Source organism: Culex quinquefasciatus, chromosome 2 (genome assembly GCF_015732765.1).
Source record: "Culex quinquefasciatus strain JHB chromosome 2, VPISU_Cqui_1.0_pri_paternal, whole genome shotgun sequence".
NCBI lineage: Eukaryota > Metazoa > Arthropoda > Insecta > Diptera > Culicidae > Culex > Culex quinquefasciatus.
Genome location: NC_051862.1, coordinates 42,335,746 through 42,361,977, shown reverse-complemented (window position 1 = coordinate 42,361,977; position 26,232 = coordinate 42,335,746). Strand labels below are relative to the sequence as shown.

The following is a 26,232-nucleotide window of genomic DNA, read 5'->3' as shown; positions in this document are numbered from 1 at the left end:
TACGCATTTGGTAAGGAACCAGTCAAACGGCTTTGATGAAATTTGTTTTTCAAAAATAAACACAGCAGGCTTTGGAATTTTTATTTTTTGACAGAAGAGACCTTGGCGTCTTGGGCAAAGATGTCGGGCAGAAAATAGCATAACATAGCATCATTACGGGTCTGCACCACACTGTAGGGGGTGCCACAATATAGTCAATTCAATATTATTAGACAATTTAATTGTTGGGCAAAGATGTCGGGCAGAAATGTCCACAAACTTTGTCGAAGACGCCAAAGCCCGAATAGAATCAGGGGGTATCCCTGAGGTCGATTGTTTTATTGTCACCCTAATCTCCATCAAATTTTGGCATCTATCAATACAACAATGGTATGGTATTTCTATTTCTATTTGGGAGTCAATTTCTGATCGATTTGGTGTCTTCGGGAAAGTCGTAGGTTAGAGTGGGCCAAATCCGGGCTTACTCGGAGTTACCCCCTAAAATTAAAGATTGACCCATTACTAGGCTAAATAAAAGCTTGAAGTTTGTATGGGAAAAATAGTCAAAATGTTTGGCGAACCTTCGGACACCTAGTTTCGACTAGGAATCTCGCAATAGTTCTCTATTGGAAAAAGTTCTCCAAGGCAAAAGAGGATAAATGGTGTCCATGAGACAAGCCTGTAAATTTTCTTTAAAAATCGTATAAGAAACATTGAAGATTTGTTCCTGATATAAAGCCACTAAAGAAACAATAATAACTTTGAAGTTTTTTAAGTGCCACCCAAACAGTACTCGATTTTCAAGTGCCGATTTCACAGGAACTAACGACCCGATTCTGAATGATTTTTTCGTGAAATTATGTCATTTCCTTGAAAAAAATATTTAGAAAATTTTAAATATCAGGACTTCTTTGGTCATCATAGGAAAGTCTCCAGAAAGTTTGTGTCAAATAAAAAAGAAATACAAAAAATAAATATCACAAAATCGGTAATTTTCGTGAAGAATTCCTTGGCCATGAGTTTTTTTTAAAAATAGGATGCAGTTAATATACAATAAAAACTCTAGAGTACTTTTTCAAAAAAATCTTATGCGCCATGGGTTTCCGATGATCAATTTTCTGCACAACATTTTGAGGACTCCTACAAAACATTAGAACCGGGTTCATCTTCAAACATTTTTCGTGTTCCCTCTCCGCGTGACATCTTCTCTGAATGACAGCTTGATCTGTGCTATTTTGTGTATCCCCGCGCATTCTGTGCGCATGCCCCCATATGGAGAAACAACCATTCAACAACCTACGTCATCGCGACCCGCTCGAGTCATTTCCAGTCTGCGACCAACCTCCCACGACAAGGGACATTTCTTTCGCAATGACTCACACTCGAAAACCCGGCCAGCTCAAATCGTTCCGGTTGGAAACTTTAATATTACGGTGCTCTTTATTGGAATTAACCCTCCAGAAAATAATAAACGAATAACCTAAAACTAGAATAGTATCCTAGAAAGTGCTTCTCATTGCACGGAACAACGCAGATGAAGGTCAAGGGGCTCGAAACTTACCATCGGCAATGATGATTATTCTAGGAGTGAGTTCGTTGATGTCTGTCTGTGGGTGTTCTTACCGCCATTTTCGGTACAATCTTTTGTCATTTTTAAATGCAACGATCCTAAATCGTGCGCGCCGCATCTCAACGATTTCAACGATCTGTTAACTACACACGCGCGTGGACTAGAAGCTGTTCGTAACTATGGTTTTGGTCTTGTAGAAACGGGGTGACTCTGTCCCCCCTTCCTAATCAGCACCGGCGGGAATGTTTTCGTAGCTCTTTCCTTTCAAGTCAATCAGCGCGGTGTGGATGCGGAAATGAAGCCGCGATTCCAACGAGTAGCCGCTGTAGTTTCTCCTGGAAGAAGAGTTGCAGCTGATTAGGGGAAAATGCTTCAGGACGTGAGCTGGGGGACTTACTTAGCGTCTTCCAGGGCTAATATGGCTTGCTCTTTCTTGCCCTGATCCACGTAAATGAGTGCGATTTCCACAATGGCGTAGGGAACCAGGTACAGGTCCTCCTTGAGATCTTTGAACATGGAGACTACCGTTTCAAGGCATCTGGAAAAATATAGAAAGTTTGAGTATTTTGACCAACTATATAACAAATCGCCATACTTGAGTGCCTGTAGCGGACTGTTCATTTGACGCAGAATGGCTCCCTTCAGCAGCAACAGCAACGCTTTGTTGTCCACGTCGTACGGCGTCAATGGACTGCTGGCTTTCTTCTGCTGTCGCGCTTCCAGCTCGTTCAAATTTTCTTCCACTATCCGGAACACGCCGTCCGCCAGCGGGAAGTGTTTGCCGAGAATTTTAAACAGATTCCACAGGTACATCAGCTCCAGCGCCGGCACGTACAGGAAGGACTGCTGGGCGAAGAACCGTTCCGTCTTCTTGCAGGCAAACTTTTCCATCGGAAGTGATTTACCTGCGATTCGTTGCTTGTACTTTGGCACCTCCTTCATCAGCCCGTCCAGCGTGCGAAGCTCCGTCGAGGTCAGGTCCGACCGCTTCATCATGCACATGATGGAAGCCTTCTGATATGTGTAGATCGTACGTGACCACTTGCTGTGCTCGACCAGATACGTGGCAAATAGCAGCGATTCTCGCCAGTCTAACCGCAAGCTAAAAACCCAAAAAAAAAGAATCGTCGTTAGTCACGTGCAACTCATCTAATTGAAAAACTAAATCTCCTTCTCACCAGTTCACCCACAGCAACTCCCAGAAGCACAGGTGATGGAACTGAGGCCAAACGTTTTGCGATTTCCAGGACTTTTTGTACCACATCAACGCCTCGTCCAGATTACCCTTCATAAACTCGAGCCGACCCTTGAAGAACAGGAACCACACACCGTCCGGGTACTGCTTCAGCTGCTTCGCCAGCAGATCGTCGCAAAAGTTCAGATCGCCCTCCTTGTGACTCAGCACGTAGCACACGATCAGGTTGTACCCCAACAGGGTCATCACGCACAGCACCTGCCGGATGCCCAAACTCTGACTTCCGGCGACCAAGTCTTGCATGCCTGATTGCTAAAAAGTCAAAAGAAAATGAATCAAATTGAAACCTTTTGCTAAGAAATCTAAATGCTACACACGAACCTTGTTCCCGGAGAATCCAATAAATTCTAGCAGTTTAATAACCCGTCCGGGAAGCAGTGAGATCATCAGATTGAACGTACCCAGCCCCATCTTGACGCCACTCTCGAAGTGCACCCGCGAGCTCTCCGACTCCCACTGGCGTTGGGTGAGAATGTTGTGGCATTCCCTGCGGGAAGAAAGAGTCATGTCCGTTAGCCAAATTTGCAATGCTTTGATTTTTCTGATTATACCAAAATTCGCGTAAAGATTGGCCTACACGCCATTGATTTTAGAAAAAAAAATCGCAATCTTTTAAGAAGCTCATATTTGAAATGCTTCGGAACTAGCACCTGAATGCCATCAAAAAATCATTTTTGTAACACTCTAACGGTACAGCCCTTTGAAGATAAAAAAAAGTCCAGCTCAGCCAAAAGATAGGTGTCAGAAAACTTTTTGACCCTTTTCCCCATCTCGGAAAGTACGATTCAAGTATCTAAAATTCTTAGCCATGATGATTATGCTTGTAACGTTCACAATGCATCTATATGGAGAGCATACACAAAGCTTTTAAAACTCAAAACTTCAGTGTTTTTTAACCCTCTCAATTCTAATTTTGGCCCAAACATTGAAATTTTAAAAACTGACCTAAAATTTTCGGATCATTAGAAAAATAATAATATTTTTTTGAAAATATGGGCCTGAAAGGGGTGAAACCATATTTACTAAATTATAGAGGTTGACAAACAATCCTATGAAATTGGCATGAATTGTAAAAATAAACTAATACATAAGCCAAAAAAAAAATCAAAAACGAAAAAAGTGATTTTCCTCATACAACTAAATCGTATGGAAAATGTACTTGACTACAATCAATTTTACACTGTTTAGAGTCTAAACTTTAGACTACAATTATTTTTCCAATTATCAAACAGCTTCAACTTTATTGATTTTTTAAAATAAATTATCTTAATTTGTCCTCACGCGACATGACTTCGATTTTCAAATTCCAAGTTTTCTCCTGAGACAAAAAAGAATTTACCCGAAATGTAATTGAGGCTTCGGATAGTCGAGGCTTCAGTTAATTGAGTCTGGACTGTATTTTAATATGACCTGAGTTTTTTTAACCCTCTACTTAGTATTTTAAATTGCATTTATTTTGTTTGCCTTTTGCCAATCTAGTTTCTTCATGTTTTTACAGTCGCTTTCTCAATTTTTTGCTTGTTTTCACATTTTCTGCTATAGAACGAAACCATTATCATTTGAATTGCTTAAAGGCATAGTCTGGTACGCTACAAAAATTACTGCATATTTATTTTCAAATATTACAGAGGAAAAAGTAGTAAGAAGCCCACCTAAAGTTGACCTCAGAAAAAATACATTTTTAAAAACATTGGCAAAGTCACATAAAACAACTTCCACTTCCAAACTTAGAATTTTCTAAAATGTTAAGAGTTCTTCTTTCCAATGCTTTTTAAAGATCAAGAATTGGTTGAAAAATGTTTTTTTTTTGCGAATTTTCAGATCGAAGCCCGCCTTAAGGCGGGGTTGGGTTGTAGAGGGTTTAGAATAATGTAAATTATTACTAAAAGGCATAAAATGGCTACCAGGACGTTTAGAATTTTCTTTTTCGTAGCTGAGCTTCAAAATTTTTAACATGGGGAGAGGAAAAACTAGAAAAAAACGTGGTTCACAACATTTGTGCCAATAATCTTCAATGTTTGCCCCCCATCTATGAAACCCAATCATTTTTTTTTATTGGCTGAAATGTGGCGGGCACTTTCTTATTCATCAAAAAATCAGGCACAGGTGAAAAAAAAACTGAAAAAATGTTAGTCTAAATAATACAGTTTTTTTTAATTCTATCATCAGAACTGTAACATTTATCATTTTTGGATGTTTTGAATTACACTTCAAATGTCATCTTTCTAGTTCTAAAAAATATTTTAAAAAAATCTTAATTTTCAGAAAATTTACCATAAACAAATACAGAGGCGACGCATGGCCAAAATGTTTACCTGTTCAAACAATCTTTTTAGTAATTTTCAAGTTTTTTTTTTGCTCAATCATATTTAAAAAATATCTTTTAAACATGATAAAAAATATAAAAATTTAAATAACAAGCCATATTCTTCACATTTCAATGAAAAAGGTGTTTTAATAGTAGTTTATGCAACAAGTTGCAAAAAGAGGATTTTTTCAGCACGAGTCGTACATTTATCCAACGAGGTTCACCGAGTTGGATAAATACGACGAGTGCTGAAAAACATAAGTTTTGCAACGAGTTCCATACAACACTTTTTGCAATTTCGAAAAACACCCATTGAGTGAAATTTTAAGTCGAATTTCCATGTATTTTGTCAATAAATCGTTTAAATAAAAAAATGTTGAAAAGTGTTACTTTTCGAAACAAGTGCTGAAAAGTTCAACTTTTTAGCACCCATTTTAGTGCTGAAAAGTAGAACTTTTCAGCATTTATTTTGAAAAGTGTTGCTATTCGCTTCTGTTATTTTTGGTACAGAAAAGTAGGCTATTTCGTCGTTCAAGAATGACAGGAAAAGTAAGTAGTTTCACGACGGAATTGCAAAAAATGTATTTTACACTAGTTCAGTTGTTTTGCAATCATTAGTTTTCAAAAAATCTAAGATCTGACAAAAACAAAAATTGAATCGAAAAAAAAGATTTTGCATCGAAAATTTTCAAAAAATCTTGAGATTTTTTTAATAAACCCAAACATGCTAAAAATTATTTTAAACGCAGGAGAATGTATTTTAATTTGATTTCAGCTGGTTGCACTTGAATTTTCATTGAAATTTTGAAGTTTATTGTAAAAATATTTTTTTGCCCCCTGATTTTTCGGGCCAATTGTGAAGGGGGGGGGGAGGGGGGGGGGGGTTGACAAAAACTTTTAAAAATATTTGTACCAGCCTTATTCAAATCAAAATTCTCAAAAGTATTGATAGGTATTTTATTTTTGAATGATTCCTAAACAACTATTTCAAAATATATTAAATATCTTAGAAATACCAATATTTCAGACGCTTTAAAAGTAAAAATTTATTAATATCTTTTTGATTAAAAAAAATATTTGCCTTTTTTCTCTAAGATTTGGCATTACTAAATAATTATTGATAAAATACATTAAAATTTTCTAAGCAAATATTAACAAAAAATCGCTTTAAAGTTTTTCTTTAGATTGGAATAGGTACATTTTGAAATATTTCATCTTGTTTATTGAAATTCAAAAAAACTTCAAACACATTTTTTTGTGTAAACGTTTGAACATTGATTTTAACTCGGTATAGATACGCAAATTTGATGGGAAACCAAACAATACAAACCATCAACCTAAATATCAAAAAAATGCATCCCACCACTTACTTGTACATCGCAAAGCAGTTCCGAATCTTCATCCCGCCCTTGATCAGGCTGGTCAACGTTTCGTCCTCGATGAAGGTGAGCATCGCCTGTAACAAGATTTGTCCCAGATAATTAAAACTAACGAAACCAACGATACGAAACTGAATGGAACAATTATGCTACAAGGCCGGCTTGACCGCGACCCTTATCGAACTGTAAGAATGAAACGCACTTGGCTTAAGCGCCAACACGACCCTAGCAGGGACGCGTACGAAGTCGCGAGATGAAGCCTGCCCGGACTAGCTCGCTCAGGGCGGGTCGGACTGGAAGCGATCCAACTCAATTTAACTCAGATCTGACGAAAACAAGTGGTTAAGTCCATACTAATTTATTGCCATGAAAGGATAAGAGATTAGGAGAGGGAAATAGTCATAAGTCAGCTCGGTCCACGCTTACAAATTGGACACCTTGACTTGGAGCTTACTTTTCTTCCGGCTTATTTATTAAATACAAGGGGCCTTAATACTAATGCGCATGAATGGTTAGTTATGTGTACACATAAAGGAAAGATCTGACCTTGTGGTGGTAACCTAGGTTACGTCGGTGTCCTGGCTGGTCTGCGGCGGTCGCTGCTGCTCGCGCGTTGATTCTCGCTCTGCTGTTCGGTGCTTCTGCTCCTCGTACTCTGCAGGGCCGCCTTCGCCGGCTTGGCCGGCAGGTCCGGAATGCCGTCCCGTGGACGGTTTGCTGCTCGTGGAATCGTTCGTGGCTTAGTTGATACGCCCACGCCTGAGTGGCGGGCTGGTTTGGCGCGCTCGTCGAGCGCGGTGTTGCTTGTGCTGCTGCCTAGTCGAACCGTCGATCGTGTTGTATACCCACGTACTTCGTTCTTGTCGATCGCTGCTACCCAATGACTCGGGCCCGGTTGCGGGTGGGCCCTACAGGTGGCAGAATCTTGGCGCGCTGCTCCCAATTGCTCGGAGGTGCGGACGATGCACTCCTACGGGATTCAACGCAGGACACTTGGGGAACGAAAGGGTGGCACTGGACCGAAGGTTGCGCTCAGGGTGAAGTGAATGTGTCGAGCGCTGTTGTCGTCGTGCGAGCTACAAATTCCAGTTGCTCAGGGCGGTTGACAGGGGCCCCTACGGAGAGATGTGCTCAATTGCGTCGAGACCCTTTTACTGAGAGCCGGTGGCGTGGACTCCTACAGGTCTGACGCCAGGCACGTGTGACGACGCGCTGGACCCAATGGTACTTCACGTACAGCTGGCAGAGAAACCGGCGGCTGTCTGGCCGTTTCGATCGTGCGCGTTGACGTTGCTTGGCGAGGTGGTTAAGGGTAACGCTGTTGCCGTTCGTGCGAGTCGTTGTTTCCTTTTGCTCAGAGGGTTTGGCTCGGCCTCCTACGGAGAGCAAAACTCACGTGCGCCGTGGCCCTTTGGCTCAGAGTCGGCAATGTGGACTCCTACGGGAACCGGCGCTGCACGCGTGAACGACGCGTTATTGCCTTGACCTCGCGGGGGGCTTAATCGATGCTGTTAGTAGCGCTACACGTGGTCAGGTTGCTGGAAGCTGATGGCACGAGTCGTACTTGCCGGCACGTGCTGTGCGCGAGGTTAGTCAGCCCGGGTGCGAAATTATCGCGTTGCCACGTGCTCGTGCGCGCCGCGCTCTTTGAGCCCCGCACGTCAACCTTTGAATGAGAGGGTTATCTTAGCACTTAACCGCAATTCTACCTGGTCGCAAGTTACCTTCTTCTTAGTTGGCTTCTGGGGAGAACTTTACAATCTTTCTCACTTTCGATCACCGTCTAATAACGAAACCTTTAATGTCGTGTCTACTGTTAATTTCGAATCAATTCTACTATTTAAGTGAACTTACTGCTTGGATATGCCCTAACAGCGGCGAAGTCGCCGACGGCGACTTGCTGGTTCAGTGCGATGGTGACGTCCGCACCTATTTAATTGATTGGTTCAACTTTAAAAACGATTTAACTGTTTTAGCGCTTAATCACTTACGATAGTTTTGGCTTAATCACGCTTTTGACCGTGCCGTAGCACGCGGCGAACCAGGGACGATTCGGGGCCTGAGGTGGGGAAGCGGATTAGATCGCGAACACCTAGCGAGTACAAACTTACGTTTGGCTTATTAATCGTCCAGATTTTCCTCTATCGCTTAGAACACTTTACACTTCTCTTCGTACTTTCTCGTACACTCCTTACTCGCGACGACGGTGATCGGGGGTAAAACTAAACTTGCGACTTGCTTGCTGCGTATATGAACGACTTATGGCTATTTAAGGTTCGGGGAGCTAGGAGGAAAGGTGGGTGGACAAAGGGATAGAAGGGCTCATCAGCGGAAATCACTTTTTGCGTCATCGAACTGATGAAATAATATCTCATCCTAATCATCATCGTCTCATCTTCGGGAGGCAAACCAGTGCGACCCGCCCAGATCAAGCGAATTCGAGCAGTTGGGAACTCGCGTGTTCTGCGTCTTCGCTAGGGTCTGGGCGGAGTTTTTCTTCTCGCGGAATTAAATGTTACACGCCTTCAGCAGCATCGCCTCGGCCGTACACAGCTCGGCGTGCGCCTCCACGTCCGTGTACTGGTCGTAGTTGACCTTCTTGAACGTCTTGCCGATCGTCTCGGTGAGGGTGTTCTTCTTCCGGAACCGGCCACACACGGTCAGACACTGCTTCAGGGCGTCCGATGCGGCCGCAATGTGCTGCTGCTCGAACGTCAGCATGGCTTCCAGATAGGCAAACACGCTGTTTCCCACGGAATGGTACATGCTCGAAGTTGCCCTGCAAAAAACGGGACGGGTTAGTGGTCTGCACTGTACCTACTTAACTGATTGAATCTACCAACCATGGCTTCATCAGCGCTTCCGCTTCCGTAAATTTGTTGTTGAAGAACAAATTCACCCCCAGTTTGGCCTCGGCGAGGGCCGCCTCCAAATCCATCGAACAGGACGGGCTGAAAACGGAAATCAATTAATAGTGCTTCGCCAGCCATCACAAACAGGAAGTGTCAATCCAGTGGCAATTCGCATCCGTTTGTGCACGCGCTGTCCATAACCATCAGCCGGCGGTGGATATTGGATTCGGAACGAAACTTCTGGTTGGGTTGGTGGGTGTGTTAATAAACAAACATCCTTGGGGTACCCGGACTCGGAATCATTCGTCGGTTGACCTTAATTGGAAGCATACCAGAGTCCATCAGGTATAAGGGAGGAGCAGCGCACGTGCACAGGATGAAATGGAATGCCATCCTGCTGATATCACCCCACCAGGTGAGTGTGACACGAGCTTGGAATGTGTTTCACACGTTTTCTATTTTTTCCCCGTGTATCGTCGTCGTCGTCGAAAACGTAATTATAGATAGCCACGCTGGGTATGTGGAATTGAATTGCTTGCACGGTGAAAACACACCACCAGAGCCTGGTGCAGTGACGTGCGTGAAGGCGTTTGAAGGTTTTCTTTGGAATTTTTCCAGAAATATTGGTTTTTATTTCAGAACATCAAAGCATGACAGTAACGTTATTTCGACGTTTGATAAGACTGTTGACCTTCATTAATCCTGCCTTTAGCTATCTGGTGAGTTATATACAAATAGATAAAGAAAAGGAAATAAAACTGAAAATTTATTGACTGTCTGCCGTCGAAGCGCGATAGAGAACCTTCCAAAAAGTTTAATGTTTGAGGTGCAGAAAAATCATGAAAAAGCGACGAAGTAGGGTTAATATCTTCTGGATTGACTATGCCCTCAAATTACTTTGTTCTAAATTAAATCCAATCAATTTCCAAATTATTCGGTACTTACGTTGGCCCTTCTGTATCGCAAGCATCTTGAAACTGGAAAGATATGAGAAAATATAAAGTTAGAAGAGAAAATTATCATAATTTTGAAAGACATCTGATATAATTACAAGTTCAAAAATAGAATAGCTAATACAAATCAATTGCAAGAAATTTTTGTATTTGACGTGTAAAAATGAAAAATCTATGTTTCGAGAAGGAGTTTTTTATCGATTTGATTCTGTTAAATTCCGAAACAATAAATAAATAAATACCATCAATGGGGGTGACATAGGGTCAGGGGGGTGACATTGGGTCAAAGTGATTTTTACGGGTTTTACCATTTCTCAGGTTCTTCTCAATGAAACTGAATTCTGTAAAAGAGCAATTCTCTACGAAATCGGTCTTTTTTCTTCAATTTTAATTTTTGTATTTTTTAATCCGGCTGAAACTTTTTTGGTGCCTTCGGTATGCCCAAAGAAGCCATTTTGCATCATTAGTTTGTCCATATAATTTTCCATACAAATTCGGCAGCTGTCCATACAAAAATGATGTATGAAAATTCAAAAATCTGTATCTTTTGAAGGAATTTTTTGATCGATTTGGTGTCTTCGGCAAAGTTGTAGGTATGGATACGGACTACACTGGAAAAAAATAATACACGGTAAAAAAAATTTGGTGATTTTTTTATTTAACTTTTTATCACTAAAACTTGATTTACAAAAAAACACTATTTTTAATTTTTTTTATTTTTTGATATGTTTTAGAAGACATAAAATGCCAACTTTTCAGAAATTTCCAGGTTGTGCAAAAAATCACTGACCGAGTTATGAATTTTTTAATCAATACTGATTTTTTCAAAAAATCGAAATTTTGGTCGTAAAATTTTTCAACTTCATTTTTCGATGTAAAATCAAATTTGCAATCAAAAAGTACTTTACTAAAATTTTGATAAAGTGCACCGTTTTCAAGTTATAGCCATATTTAAGTGACTTTTTTGAAAATAGTCGCAGTTTTTCATTTTTTTAAATTAGTGCACATGTTTGCCCAGTTTTGAAAAAAATATTTTTGAAAAGCTGAGAAAATTCTCTATATTTTGCTTATTCGGACTATGTTGATACGACCTTTAGTTGCTGAGATATTGCAATGCAAAGGTTTAAAAACAGGAAAATTGATGTTTTCTAAGTTTCACCCAAACAACCCACCATTTTCTATCGTCAATATCTCAGCAACTAATGGTCCGATTTTCAATGTTAATATATGAAACAATTGTGAAATTTTCCGATCTTTTCGAAAAAAATATTTTTGGAATTTTCAAATCAAGACAAACATTTTAAAAGGGCGTAATATTGAATGTTTGGCCTTTGTGAAATGTTAGTCTTGATTTGAAAATTCCAAAAATATTTTTTCGAAGAGATCGGAAAATTTCACAAATGTTTCATATATTAACATTGAAAATCGGACCATTAGTTGCTGAGATATTGACGATAGAAAATGGTGGGTTGTTTGGGTGAAACTTAGAAAACATCAATTTTCCTGTTTTTAAACCTTTGCATTGCAATATCTCAGCAACTAAAGGTCGTATCAACCAGAGTTCGGAAACTCACTCACAAGTTACTCAACCATGAGGAAAAACTAAGTTACCTGCGAGTAAATTACTCATCACTCTCGGTGAGTGTGAGGGCCTTCCTCATTTACTCACAAAGAGGGCTTTGAGCGCTCATGAGGGCTATTTTAGAAAACAAATTTCGAGATGTCAAACTCTACATCGGTAATTTTCTTGTTTACTCATCAGCGAAAAAGTAGTCCTGTTGGTAGAGGCGCAGTGTTATCAATGAGAAGTTTTTTTATCGCAGGGGTTCAAATCCTGATGTTAATCTGTTTTTTTTTTTCATCGACTTTAATTTTTTTTAATCACAAAGTTTGTTGTCAGCTTCCAGCTGTCCTAACGACGGATTGGTTGGAGGTTGTTTAGAGCCGTGGCCGTGTTGCTGAGGTAAGTGGCCACTTCCGGTCGTCGACATTTGTACAAATGTGTTTTTGTTAAGAATCGGGACATGCCAGAAAAGTTGCAGTAGCCACCGGTGGCTTTGGCTTGGAGGTTCACTGAAAACTAAAAAAGGACGATCTAGTGCTTTGGACAGCTTTAGGCTAGGGTCACCGGCGGCCGCTGAGGCTACATTGGCGTATCCTGGTTCTTAGGCAAGACATATTGGTAGAACTGTCAACGACCGAGAGTGGCCACAGTTGCACAGCTGTCGAAGGGAGTGACCATTACCCACAGCAACACGGCCATCTTCTTTTGGTATGGCTGCCAATATCCACCCGCAAAAGCTGTCCTCGTATGTGGCCTCCGATTTATCCTGCGGTAGGTCAATCCACAACGGATTCGACCGGTCACCAATCTTAAAATTATGAAAATAATTGCCTATCCGCTGGACTTTGACAATCCAAGGTTTCTTTTGAAACAATGAAAAAAAAAAAAATACGAGACAGACAAAAAAATATTGCTTCCACTTTAATACCATCACATAACCTTCGGATTAATAGACATTGACGCTACCTCGAATGTACAACCGATTGATAGAGTCAATTGGTTTTGGATTGATGTGGTCATTGATTTTGTAAATAACAAACTGTTGGAAACGGCCTACTCACGCCCTCATTTTACTCAAATATGAGTAAATTTACTCAGCCCTCACACTCACGGTGAGTATCGGGAGTGTTTGCTGTGAGGAAGCCTACTCGATTTGTGAGTGTGAGTGGTTTTCCGAACTCTGGTATCAACAAAGTCCAAATAAGCAAAATATAGAGAATTTTCTCAGCTTTTCAAAAATATTTTTTTCAAAACTGGGCAAACATGTGCACTAATTTAAAAAAATGAAAAACTGCGACTATTTTCAAAAAAGTCACTTAAATATGGCTTTAACTTGAAAACGGTGCACTTTATCAAAATTTCAGTAAAGTACTTTTTGATTGCAAATTTGATTTTACATCGAAAAATGAAGTTGAAAAATTTTTACGACCAAAATTTCGATTTTTTGAAAAAATCAGTATTGATTAAAAAATTCATAACTCGGTCAGTGATTTTTTGCACAACCTGGAAATTTCTGAAAAGTTGGCATTTTATGCCTTCTAAAACATATCAAAAAATAAAAAAAATTAAAAATAGTGTTTTTTTGTAAATCAAGTTTTAGTGATAAAAGTTAAATAAAAATCACCAAATTTTTTTACCGTGTATTATTTTTTCCAGTGTAGTCCGTATCCATACCTACAACTTTGCCGAAGACACCAAATCGATCAAAAATTCCTTCAAAAGATACAGATTTTTGAATTTTCATACATCATTTTTGTATGGACAGCTGCCGAATTTGTATGGAAAATTATATGGACAAACTAATGATGCAAAATGGCTTCTTTGGGCATACCGAAGGCACCAAAAAAGTTTCAGTCGGATTAAAAAATACAAAAAAAATCGAATGACCGAAATCCTAGAGAACTGCTCAAAAACGGTTGTGTAGGGGACATCTTAAGATGACTTCGCTGAAAAAATCTCGTTCCTAGAACAAATCCTGTTGTTTTGGCAGCTGTCAAAAATGACCTCTCGAAATTCATTTTTCTAATATTTTTGTTGGAATTGCTCGAAAACTACCCAAATGTTTGAAAATCTCCACTTCAAACATTTTAGCATGTCAATACGATTCCCTCGAACAAGAAACACTGTTGGATGCCTTGTTTTTACCATATCGTTGTATTTGAGCATCATTTTAGTTTCATTTGACCCAATGTCACCCCCCCTAAGGGGTGAGATTGGGTCAATTTTAAAACTATTGGCATTTGAGGTAGTGTTTATCAAAATCCACCATATTGTGGGAAAAAGTTAGTAAACTATCTAAGAACAAATCTACGTTGAAAGATTTTCAATGTTATTTAAATTGTTTTTGTTATTAAGAAATTACGAGAAGTGTATCGTTTTTTGACCCATAGTCACCCCCACTGACCGTACGATGAGTGCTTTAAAAATTCCGTAAACACCTTTTGAATTAAAATTAAGATAAGTGACACAAGATGAGTGTCAAATTCTAAAAAAGTTTTGACAAGTATCAAAATTAAGAAAATGCTAAAAAGTTAAACAATCATCCACAGTGAACACTTGCAATTGAATTTTGATTTCATTTGTCAAATTTTATGTCAAACATGTTTTAAGAAGATTCACCATTCAAAACTAAAGTAATAGTAGTTTATGCAACAAGTTGCAAAAAGAAGAATTTTTCAGCACGAGTCATACATTTATCCAACGAGGTTCACCGAGTTGGATAAATATGACAAGTGCTGAAAAAATCATTTTTTGCAGAGAGTTCCATACAACATTTTTTGCAATTCCGAAAAACACCCTTTGAGTGGAATTATAAGTCAAATGCTCATGTATTTTGTCAATTAACCGTTTAAAACAAAATAATGTTGAAAAGTATTACTTTTCGAAACAAGTTCTGAAAAGTTCAACTTTTCAGCATCCATTTCAGTGCTGAAAAGTACAACTTTTCAGCATTTATTTTGAAAAGTTTTTCTATTCGATTCTGTTATTTTTGGTACAGAAAAGTAGGCTTTTTCATCGTTCAAGAATGATAGGAAAAGTAAGTAGTTTCACGGCGGAATTGCAAAAAAACTTTTCAGCACTGGTATAAAAAGTTATTAATTCTAGATTAAATTTTCAAAACAACCTATCCCTCATGGGTTTCCTATGCAGATAGGACCTTTTGAAAATTTAATCGAGAATTTAGTTATTTTTTGGTAAAGACAAGTAGGCCGTTTTGTCGCTCGAGAATGGCAGAAAAAGTATGTAGCTTCACGACGGAATTGCAAATAGTAGTTTTTGCAGTTCCGTCGTGAAACTACTTACTTTTCCTGTCATTCTTGAACGACGAAATAGCATACTTTTCTGTACCAAAAATAACAGAATCGAAACTTTTCAAAATAAATGCTGAAAAGTTCTACTTTTCAGCACTCAAATGCGTGTTGAAAAGTTGAACTTTTCAGCACTTGTTTCGAAAAGTAACACTTTTCAACATTTTTTTTTTGATACAAAAAAATAAAATTTCGCTCAGTGTGTGTTATTTGGAATTGCAAAAAAAAATTGTATGGAACTCGTTGCAAAACTTGATTTTTTCAGCACTCTTCGTATTTATCCAACTCGGTGAACCTCGTTGGATAAATGTACGACTCGTGCTGAAAAAATCCTCTTTTTGCAACTTGTTGCATAAACTACTATTTGCAATTTTTTGCAATTCCGAAAAACGCTTTTTGAATAGAATTTTATGTTAAATTTTCATGTGTTAAGTAAATTCACCGTTCAAAACAAAACATTGTTGAAAAAAGTTACTTTTCGATAAAAGTGTTGAAAAGTTCAACTTTTCAGCAACCATTTCAGTGCTGAAAAGTAAGACTTTTCAGCACTGGTATTAAAAAGTATTGATTTTCAAATCAATTTTTGGTAGTTAAAAGAAGGCCATTTCGTTCGTGGAAATCAGTATTAGAGGAAACAAGCAAGCAATAATCTCAAAAAAATAAAAATAAAAGTTGTTTGTATAGTTAAATCTGCAAGTAACGAAGCAAGAGTACGTCGGAAAAAGTGCCCAATGTACTGCTCAGGCCATGTTGCCTTCAAAAGAAGCGCCTTCGGGTTTCCGGAAGCAGGCCATTCATTGCTGCTTCGCCCGCCGCTTCAATCTCCATAAATGTCGTAATCTGTGAGTGAATCACTCATCTTGAGCAGTTCTCTACGGAATCGGTCTTTTTTCTTCAATTTTATTTTTTGTATTTTTTAATCCGGCTGAAACTTTTTTGGTGCCTTTGGTATGCCCAAAGAAGCCATTTTGCATCATTAGTTTGTCCATATAATTATCCATACAAATTTGGCAGCTGTCCATACAAAAATGATGCATGAAAATTGAAAAATCTGTATCTTTTGAAGGAATTTTTTGATCGATTTGGTGTCTTTGGCAAAGTTGTAGGTATGGACATGGACTACACTGAAAAAAAAATGATACACGGTAAAAAAAATTTGGTGATTTTTAATTTAACGTTTTGTCACTAAAACTTGATTTGCAAAAAAACACCATTTTTAATTTTTTTATTTTTTGATATGTTTTAGAGGACATCAAATGCCAACTTTTCAGAAATTTTCAGAATGAGCAAAAAATCTTTGACCGAGTTATGATTTTTTGAATCAATACTGATTTTTTCAAAAAATCAAAATATTGGTCGCAAAAATTTTTCAACTTCATTTTTCGATGTAAAATCGAATTTGCAATCAAAAAGTACTTCAGTAAATTTTTGATAAAGTGCACCGTTTCCAAGTTATAACCATTTTTAGGTAACTTTTTTGAAAATAGTCGCACCATTGAAAAAAATATTTTTGAAAAGCTGAGAAAATTCTCTATATTTTGCTTATTCGGACTTTGTTGATACGACCCTTAGTTGCTGAGATATTGCCATGCAAAGGTTAAAACACAGGAAAATTGATGTTTTCTAAGTCTCACCCAAACAACCCACCATTTTCTAATGTCGATATCTCAGCAACTATAGGTCCGATCTACAATGTTAAAACATGAAACATTCGTGAAATTTTCCGGTCGTTTCGAAAAAAATATTTTCAAAAAAATTAAATCAAGACTAACATTTCAAATGGGCGTAATATTGAATGTTTGGCCCGATTGAAATGTTAGTCTTGATTTTAAATTTTTGAAAATATTTTTTTCGAAAAGATCGGAAAATTTTACGAATGTAAAATAATATACGAAAATTATAGGCCAGTTTTGAAAATTTTAATTTTTGGGTCATATATGACCCATCAGGCCTGAAAGTGTTAAATAGTTGTTTTAGGAACAAGTTGCAAAAAGAAGATTTTTTCAGCACGAGTCCTACATTCATCCAACGAGGTTTACGGAGAAGGGAATTTTATGTCAAGAAAAGAAAATAAGAAATTCACAATTCAAAACAAAAAATATTGAAAGATGTTTTTTTCGTTACTAGTGCTTTTTGAATTTTTTGGATCTCAGATCTTCCGACACTCTCCAAAAAGTTGTAGGGAACTGAATTTTCTACAAGAATTCAAAATTTAGGCCGATTTGGTCAACGCAGTTATGGGATATCGTGGCATCCGTTTATTGAATCCGAAATTCCCAAGTAACATTTTAGGCTATATCAAAGCTGTCACAACCGCTATAAAACCTATCAGCCAAAACCAACATTAAAACCCCTTAGTCGTAACAAACTCCCCAGAACCTTGATAAACCCCACTTAAAACCCAAAAGGACCTCCGCAAAAGGTTGTTACGGCCTATTTATAAAACCTACATAGGAGTTCAAGGCTTTACAACTGAATCCTAACAACATCCTCAAAGCCTTGATAAAACCTTTGTTAAAACCTAGTCAGGAGTTATGGAAAAATGACATTTCATACGTCTTCAAACGTCTTATGCCAAATAGGTTTTATTTTGGCAAAAATAAGTCTTCGTCTTGCCAAATGAAATTATGGAGATGGTTGTCAAAAATGGCGATGATAAATAATAGATATTAGAGGTAATCCAAATAATTTGAAAGCTTATTTCTCACAATTGATGGCTCAAATTCAGCTGCGGTTGAAATTTTATTGATAAATGTAGGGGAGATAAAGCCAAAAAATACAACTCGCTTCATCAAAAATCAATATTTTGTAATCACAGTGTTTAATGTTAAAAATATTTTATTGCAATTCTTTGAAAAAATGTTCAAAATATTTTCAAACATCTATCGCTATATAAATCATACCAGAAATTCAGCATAAATGTGTGTTTCCATCAAATTTAAATCAAATTTTTCAGTTTTCTATTTTTCAATCAAGATGGCGGTCAATCATATTCAATCAGAGCACGCGTTTAGTGCCATATTTATGCACTGCTTTTTGGCCGCGATAAATGCTCTTTAAGGAGCTTATGGTTTTAAGTGAGCTTTTACATGCCTACTGGCACTTGACAGCTACAACACCCTAAGTTTTAACAAAGCATGCGATAAAACCGTTTGGCATGGCATTGCCATCTGGTTTTCAAGCCTCTATTAAAACTTTCATAAAACCTTATTGAAAGCCAGTCGGCTTTTATTTCCACCCGGTTTTATGTCCGAGGCATAAAACCCTGTTAGAACCTATTAATTAGCTCTTGCTTGTTGGTTGCGGTGAATGCCCAAATAAAACTATTAGGCAATCAAGATGCTACAATAAACCTTTAATAAAACTTGGTGGTGGCTAGTTGGTTTAAAAATGTTACTTGGGTTGTCAAATGGTCCCAGTTAGTTTTTGAACAAATGTCACCAAATTTGTGTTATGGTTTCAACAGATAAAAAATACTACCACATTAAAATTTACAGATTTGCTAGTGTGTATTAATCTTATTATTAGAAATTAATTAAATATAATTCATTTTTTTTATTCTGTTTCAACAAATTACAATCTATTGCGTTTTTAGTTTTAAGATAACAGTTACTTTTGTTTAATGTACTTCAACCGAAATCCACTACGCTTTCAACAACTCTTCACCATACAATTTAACTTTGTAAACAATAAACACATTGTGTTGACAAACGAAAGCATATCGCGAAACCATCAAGTGAGGGACACTATCGTCAGCATGTCACCACTCGATGTGGGACAAACAAGCCAGCAAGTAAGTAGTAGCCATCAATCGAAACTACAAACTGTTTTAGCCGAACGGGGGTTGGTACGTGCCTGTATCATACAACTAGCAATGACATAGCTCACTTGAAATCATTAATCTTCAACGTGAGTTTCCCTAACAGCAATACTAGATCCTAGAGTGTATCGCAAGACAATGATTTAGAGATTGATGAACACAATATTAAACATTTGATTAAATTTGATGGTTTTAGACATAAATTATTATGTTTGAATAAATATTGAGTGAATTTTCAGAAATTCAATGCAATCTAAACTCTACCAAATTATTATGTTATTTCCGGTCAACCGTCTGGCATCGAAACAAGCGGCAACAGGTTCAAGTCAATAAAGATTTGATGCACAAGTGAGCACGTGACCCGTGTTCCATTGTCGGACTCAAATGTACAAACAAAAACGCGCAAAATGGAAAGTTCAGCTCGTTTGTCATCTCCTCTCCCGCTGACGCACGCAAAAAGCTTGGAAATCCCCATCTGATCTCCAGCCGAAATCAGGCAAGCAATTTTTGGACATCGTACATCATGTGCGGCACACGCAAAACGGTTTGAATTAATCCTGAAATGAAAATATCTTTTTATATTTTTTTTTTGTCAAGAAGAAGCTTTACGGCTTTAGTTTTATATATTTCTTCTTTTAGTTTTTCAGTATATTATTTACCGAAAAGCATATTTTTTCCGATCATATAAGGCTCAAATATAGCTTTTTTCAAGACATTGACAAAGTCACATTAAACAAATACCTAAGACATCCAAATTGAAAATTGACTTAAAATTTTAAGTCCTTCATTCAACGCTTTTTGGGTTGTAGAGGTTTAACCGTTAACCGCTAAAGGTTAACGCATTTAACGCCATCACGGACAGAGATCATCAACCGTAACAGCGCCGACGCGTCGGACGCATCTTCCGCTGCAACGAGCGTCGCGACGCGCCTGGTGACGCCAATCATTGAGAATCGATCTAACCTCGCTGGCTAACCCCAATTGTCTTGGTTTGTTTTACGCGGTTGGTAGATTACATCCCTTGAACGCTAATTACTCAAATGACGATCTGTTTTTTTTCTGCGTGTGACTGCAAAAATCAATCTTGGTTGAGATTGCCCAGCTGGATGCAAATTTCTCAGACAATTTCCGCGAACTAATAACAGGGTGGAGTTCACAATAAACCTTGTCTACAACGTGCACTAAACTTAACCCGTCATACACCTCGCCCTTTTCAACAACAAAAGTGCAACTCTGGCGTTGAAACTGCTTCCTCATTTAACATTAAACAGATCACCCAGCGATGAGTTCGAACTTTGTCGATAGGACGATGATCATGCAAAATAAAAAACAATCAATAAGTCATAAAATAAAAATAACATACTAATTGTGTTTTGTTGGCAGCGGCGATGGCTGCCATTGCTTTACAATTCAAAACGAGCGGAAGACATTGATTGTGGATGGTGGATAGCTTATCAGCAAATGTTTCCACGTCGCGCATTACGTAAGAGGTGGACTTTATCAGCTCTGTACACATGCTCGTGTCAAGCGAATTCATTTTTATTGAATACGGATATGCTAATAAAAAAAAACTACAACTCGTTCGGGCTCTCGTTCAACTTCAAAATCAAACGCCACCCCAGTTTTGTCGTCGGTTGGGTCAGCAAAGACGGGTACTGTAGGATAGAGGGCATTGATGAATGTTCTAATAACTTGAAGCACGTTAAACCGGTTAGGCGACCTTCGCCTATAGGTTTAGATGTGATCTGATGTGTACGTATATCCGAGAATGAGATCAATCATACCCGGATAGTTGTCGGGAACACTAACCGGAATTTTAGAACGTGGGTCAGATGTCATACTCAATGTTAATGTTTCCTAATTTTTTAAATACTTCAATGTTTCTGTGCTCTCTTATGCTAACCAAATAGGAAAACCATCCATCTGCTCTTCCACATTGTGATACTTCAACTTAAAATTTCTTTAATGGCACTTTTAAGAAACACCAAAACACGCGACTTCCGAAAAGTTTATAACAAATGGTTATTTTGATTGAGCAATATTATGTGAAAAGTCGAATTAAAAATGGGGACATATTTTAAGAGTGTATTTTTTTTATCTAAGACGTCCTAAGCAATACCTACAACTTAGCCGAAGAAACCAAATCGATCAGAAAATCTTGTATACAGCAGTTCCCCACGAAAATAGCATGATTCGAAAAAATGTTCTCCAATCGGGCTTAAATTTTTCTGCCGAGCTAATTAGACTTGTATGGGAGCGTTCATTCATTACGTAATGCCCCCCCCCCCCCCCATTTTTTTGAATTCATAAATGATTTTTTTTTTCGTTTCTTTTCAGCACTACCACCCCCCCCCCTCTCCCAACTTTTGTAACATTTTGTAACAGACACCGACAGCCCCTCCCCCACCAACTGCGTTACGTAATAAAAGAACGCTCCTTATTTCTACGTCGTGTTAAGGTGGTCCAAAAAATTGCAATTTTCTTAGATTTTTGCAAAAAAATACATTTTTCAATATTTTAGTTGTCTAAGACGCAAATGAAAGGTAGGGGAAGGTGGGGCAAGACGACCATATGGGGCAAGAGGAACTATCGCTCGTGCGGCCGTAATTTTTACAATTTTCATTATTTCCAGTATGAGGAATTGTTGCTAGCAATGTAATTAGCTGATTCTACTACCACATAACCGCCAAAACGACCATAACGCCACGGGGCATAAGATTTAATGAAGTATTTTTCAAAACCTTTGTTTTCTTATAATATTTGGAAAGTACAAAATAAGGCTTAGGGTTCTTTTTAAGGCTCATTTTATCAAAATACTATTTTTTCGAGATCAGTAGTGTCCCTACCAATGACTTGCACCTATTATAAAGTATGATTTAACTTTTGGTTATTTTTGTTGAGAGCTTTTAAAAAATCATGTTCAGGTGGGGCAAGTGTACCATATGGATTTTTAGTATGGAAAAAAAATACGAATTGCTGCAACAACATACTTTATTGGGAAATAAATACATGAAAGTACTTAAAAACTGATAAACAATTGTTAAAAAAAATGTCCATACAAAATATAGTGATATTATGAATTATATTATCATTATAATTAAATCCGACAGATTTTTTAACTTGTTAATGGGTTATAACGAGCATTTCCTTAGCTTGTTACACTTGCCCCACTTTCCCCTAATCGATTGTGCTTTTAGAGAAAAATAGTTTGGAGTTTGAAAAATCTAGCCTTATATATGAACAGGTCGTATGAAAAATTGAAATGCGGTTTTGGAGGCCTCGGAACAAAAGAGCCTATGTGTGAAAATATTTTTATCGGATACATAAGTTCTGTGTTTTTTCGACGCGCCACCGGAAAAAAAAACTGCGATAACTTTAAAATGTATGCGAAGACCTTTATTTTTTTTGCGTACTAAAAGTTTCGTCGATCAATAACGAAACTGTTTGTTTCACGCCTTCCGTCGGACGGGAAGTAAATATTGGCCCCGGACTAACCTGAAAAAGGTTGGGTCGTTAGCTCAGTCCAGGTGTAGGAGTCGTCTCCCTGGGTCCTGCCTCGGTGGAGTCGCTGGTAGGCAGTTGGACTCACAATCCAAAGGTCGTCAGTTCGAATCCCGGATGGATGGAAGCTTAGGCGTAAAAAGAGATTTGCAATTGCCTCAACAATCAAACCTTCGGACACCTAGTTTCGAGTAGGAATCGAGAACGCCAAGGCAATGCTGTAGAGCGAATAATTTGAATACCTACAACTTTGCCTTGGTGTCTTCGGCTGATCAAAAAATTCACTCAAAATTTACAGCTGTTTGGATATTTACGTACCATTTTTGTATGGACAGCAGCCAAAATTGTATGGAGACTTCTATGGGTGAACCAATGACACAAAATAGCTTCTTTGGTCATAGGGAAGGCTCCCACAAAGTTTGATTCAAATAAAAAAATACAAAAAATAAAAATGGTCGAAATCGGCTGATTTCGATGAGAATTGCTCTTTTAAAATTGGACGCCCGATTTGATAGAGTTGTTGAATTCCAAAATTAGGTATTTTTCATCGAAGAAATATGAATAGTGTCATTTTATGAGAAATTTAATGTACTTTTCGAATCTGCAATAACCCAGCAGGATATTTTTTTCATTTAGAACAAAATTATTCATTTTAAAAATTCGTGTTTTTTTTTCTAACTGTGCACGTTTTTCTAGAGTGTAGCAATCTCGGATTCATGGACAGGAGAATAACCCCATGCAAATATACCTATTCCATCAAATGTTGAAACCATGGCCTGTATGTTCAGTTTATTCTTATTTTTCAATTTATTTTTGCCTCTATGTGTACAAAGTTCCCGAAAAATGTAACTATCGATACTCGTCACCCTGTACTTATTCTTCGCTTGCTGGGATCCTGATTTAGACCCGCTAATTCGTTCCCGGAACATCCACGTGTTTATTGAATTTCATGTCGGAACCTTAAATTTCTAAAATGATATGTGCGGAAAAAAGTAAGATAAATTTTCAAGTTGTGTTCATGCAAAAATCAATTTTACTGAGTGAAAAAATGGCTGTTCATCAAACCATAAGGAATCCAAACCACACAAACTTTCACATTAAGTATGTATTCACCGTTCCCACAACTCAACTTAAAAGACAGTTGTAGTACAGCAAATTTAATTACCCACCGTTAAAACGGCCTCGCACCGTACACGAACTTTGGTCATTCGACCCCCGCCAAAAAAAGCTTACGTTTCAATTGTGTTCACCACCACAAATCGACTTAAAACGGAAGGCGGGTAGTTTACGCCCTCCTCCAAAAACACGTCCATCATTGTCTTGAACGCTTTAAGCTCGCTCGACAGGCATAGACAATAGGGGGATGGCGTCGCTATTTTTAGACCACGTTTTCCACTTTTTCTCATCGAAACCGACTACTTTATCGACTTCATTTTGCTGGGCGAGATAGGACGCCGTCTATTTTTAGACGATGACTCAGCACTTTTCCACTCTTGCGCTTAAAAAACCCAGATGGCAGCACGATGTAACGCCACGTCCCTATAGCCGGCACGATGTTATCGTCCCGAAACCCGTGTGTCCACATGTGTCGACACATGTCCTTCTTTGCATACTATCGATTTGAGGTGATTTTGTTTTGTCCGGAGTTTTGGTTTACGAGCCATCCACCCCCGTCGTCATCATCGTCGGGGGGTGCACGTGCTTCTCGTACGAAAGCGGCATTGCATCACTGTGGCCCAAAATTGTAATTCAATAAGCAATTTGAGCGCCGTAAACCAGACCCCCGAAATAAAGCGATAACTTTCGTACACTTACATCGTCCTCGTCGTCTTCCATGTGCTGCTGAAACTGCGTTCCGCTGACCGCCGCCATACCGACTTCAAATTTGTTGTTGGTTTACGCTCGATTAAATTTCGCCAACTCGCGAAAAATAAATGTGCGCAAGCTACTTGCCCACCACAACTCCAGCCAATGACCTGAGGCCTTAAGTTGGCGAAAAAAATGGTAAGGGATTCAGCTGCTGTATTTGCTGCAGGAATTGCTTCACAGGTCAGCACAAATTTTGCGCGAGTACGTTGATCTTTTCTTCAGTGGATTTTCACATGAATAATTGATACTACTGCTGCAGTCGCCGTCACTAGTAAGTAGTAGAGTGCAAATTTAGAGCTATTTATAGCCTACGGTGACGTCGTTTGTGGATGATTTGATGCGAAGCTTTCACATTAGAAGTTCATCGATTGATCTTCTGGCGGAGAATCACACGCTAAGCCTGATGACTATACACACATTTCACTATTAGTGATGGCGCGACGAAACTGTTGAGCTGCAGTAAATAGAAGGCAAGATAAGATAAGCTACGCTGTTGGATTCCTTGCAGCCGGGCACTTCAATAATTTATTCTTCTACTTGCTTGCTTCTTCATTCGGAATTATGTAAATCCTTGCTCGAGTTAGTTCCACATCAGTTATCGATGATGACATTTAAAGTGTTTTCGCAACGCGTAGATAGGAAGCGTAAAAGCACAACAACTTCAAGGATATGCTCGCAGTGTTGTGGCGCTTAAATATTGATTAAGTGCCAGGATCGATATTTGGATAATTATGAACCTGCTTGCTTTTGTAGTCTACGCCTTTCACTACACACCTATTCTACCGAGAACTTACTTCCGACGACAATGAAGAAAATTTTCACTCTACCATCCACTCCTTTTTTCCTCTTTGTCCACCCACGCACTATTCTTTTGCTTTATGAAAATTGCTTGCACTTTGTCGTATCGCGCCGTCAAAACTCCACATCCGGCCCGTACATCTGCTACTGCTGCTGCTGCTGCACATCCATCAGAACGACCCTCTCTATTAGCTGTACGATTTGGTTGAAACAGTTCCAACTATCCCTTCCGACCGACCGCCTGTCAGACTCGGTGCAAATTTTTCCAATGATGGTCTTCTGGTCGGATCTACACCGCACTGAGTGTTGAGCACTCTCTTTCTCCGCCTGATGCTTCCGAGGGAATAATGTACACGGTGTTGTCGCGTTGCCGCTTCGCGAGAGATTGAGCAGGAGTAACGCTGTACGGGAAGTGCGGCGACAAGTTCGGAACAGCTGCAACAAATGCCACACGCTCGCTCTCTCGCTGATTTTACCTGTGCGGTTCTTTCTCTTGCGTTCTCTTCTCTGGCGATATCACACGTTGTTTACGTTCGGTGCGTGCTTGTAGTCGTTACAGCCGGGCTTAAAAATCGTAAACAATGCTAGAGGTGTGTTGGTTTGTACAGTGACGGCACGAAGCGTTTGAACTGTTTTCGTCTTAATCAAGTTGAACTAATAATCAAGATCATTCTTACCACCTGTCGTTCGAAAACTTCAAGGACTCGTCCGACCTCTTGCCGCAGCGTCCAGGTCTAGTGACCATAGAGGACAACCGGTATAATCAGCGTCTTGTACAAAATCAGCTTCATTAGACGTTGCACTTGGTCAAATGTCAAGTTTTTTGTGGATACGAGTCTGGTCATATTGCTGGTATTGTTGTCAGCTGTCACCAGCAATTCCAGGTTCACGGACTCTCTAGGGCTCTGAACGTCGGCATAAGCAAGTAGTTGAGCTGACTTGTTGCATATCGTACCTCTCGTATCAATACCCGTCCTTCGTACAACTCTGACAAAGCCGATGTTAAATAGCACATTGGATAAACCGTCAACTCTGCGTTTGGTGGGTGTTGGTTAGAGTAGTCAGGTTGTCGCTAC

The 26,232-nt window shown here is 38.7% G+C and overlaps 1 protein-coding gene across 1 annotated transcript; it reads right to left on the bottom strand.

Annotated features, from left to right (window-relative positions):
* Positions 1–1,378: 1,378 nt before the first annotated feature.
* LOC6042194 (tetratricopeptide repeat protein 39B) lies at positions 1,379–25,556 on the bottom strand. Its single transcript, XM_038253074.1, has 11 exons — positions 25,153–25,556; positions 24,305–24,812; positions 10,289–10,320; positions 9,335–9,442; positions 9,015–9,270; positions 6,483–6,568; positions 3,126–3,291; positions 2,728–3,056; positions 2,145–2,651; positions 1,947–2,087; positions 1,379–1,884 (listed from the first exon to the last, which is right to left on the bottom strand). The coding sequence occupies exons 2-11, from the start codon at positions 24,359–24,361 to the stop codon at positions 1,773–1,775; spliced, it is 1,794 nt and encodes a 597-aa protein (XP_038109002.1). The 5' UTR covers positions 24,362–24,812; positions 25,153–25,556; the 3' UTR covers positions 1,379–1,772.
* Positions 25,557–26,232: the final 676 nt, after the last annotated feature.

Excerpts from the sequence above, each read along its gene's own strand:
- LOC6042194 (XM_038253074.1), bottom strand. The coding sequence starts at position 24,361 with ATGGCGGCGGTCAGCGGAACGCAGTTTCAGCAGCACATGGAAGACGAC. Across the intron at positions 6,569-9,014 it reads CCGAGGCGATGCTGCTGAAG|GCGATGCTCACCTTCATCGA; the intron begins GCGTGTAACATT and ends ATCTTGTTACAG. Across the intron at positions 1,885-1,946 it reads TTAGCCCTGGAAGACGCTAA|GAGAAACTACAGCGGCTACT; the intron begins GTAAGTCCCCCA and ends CTCTTCTTCCAG.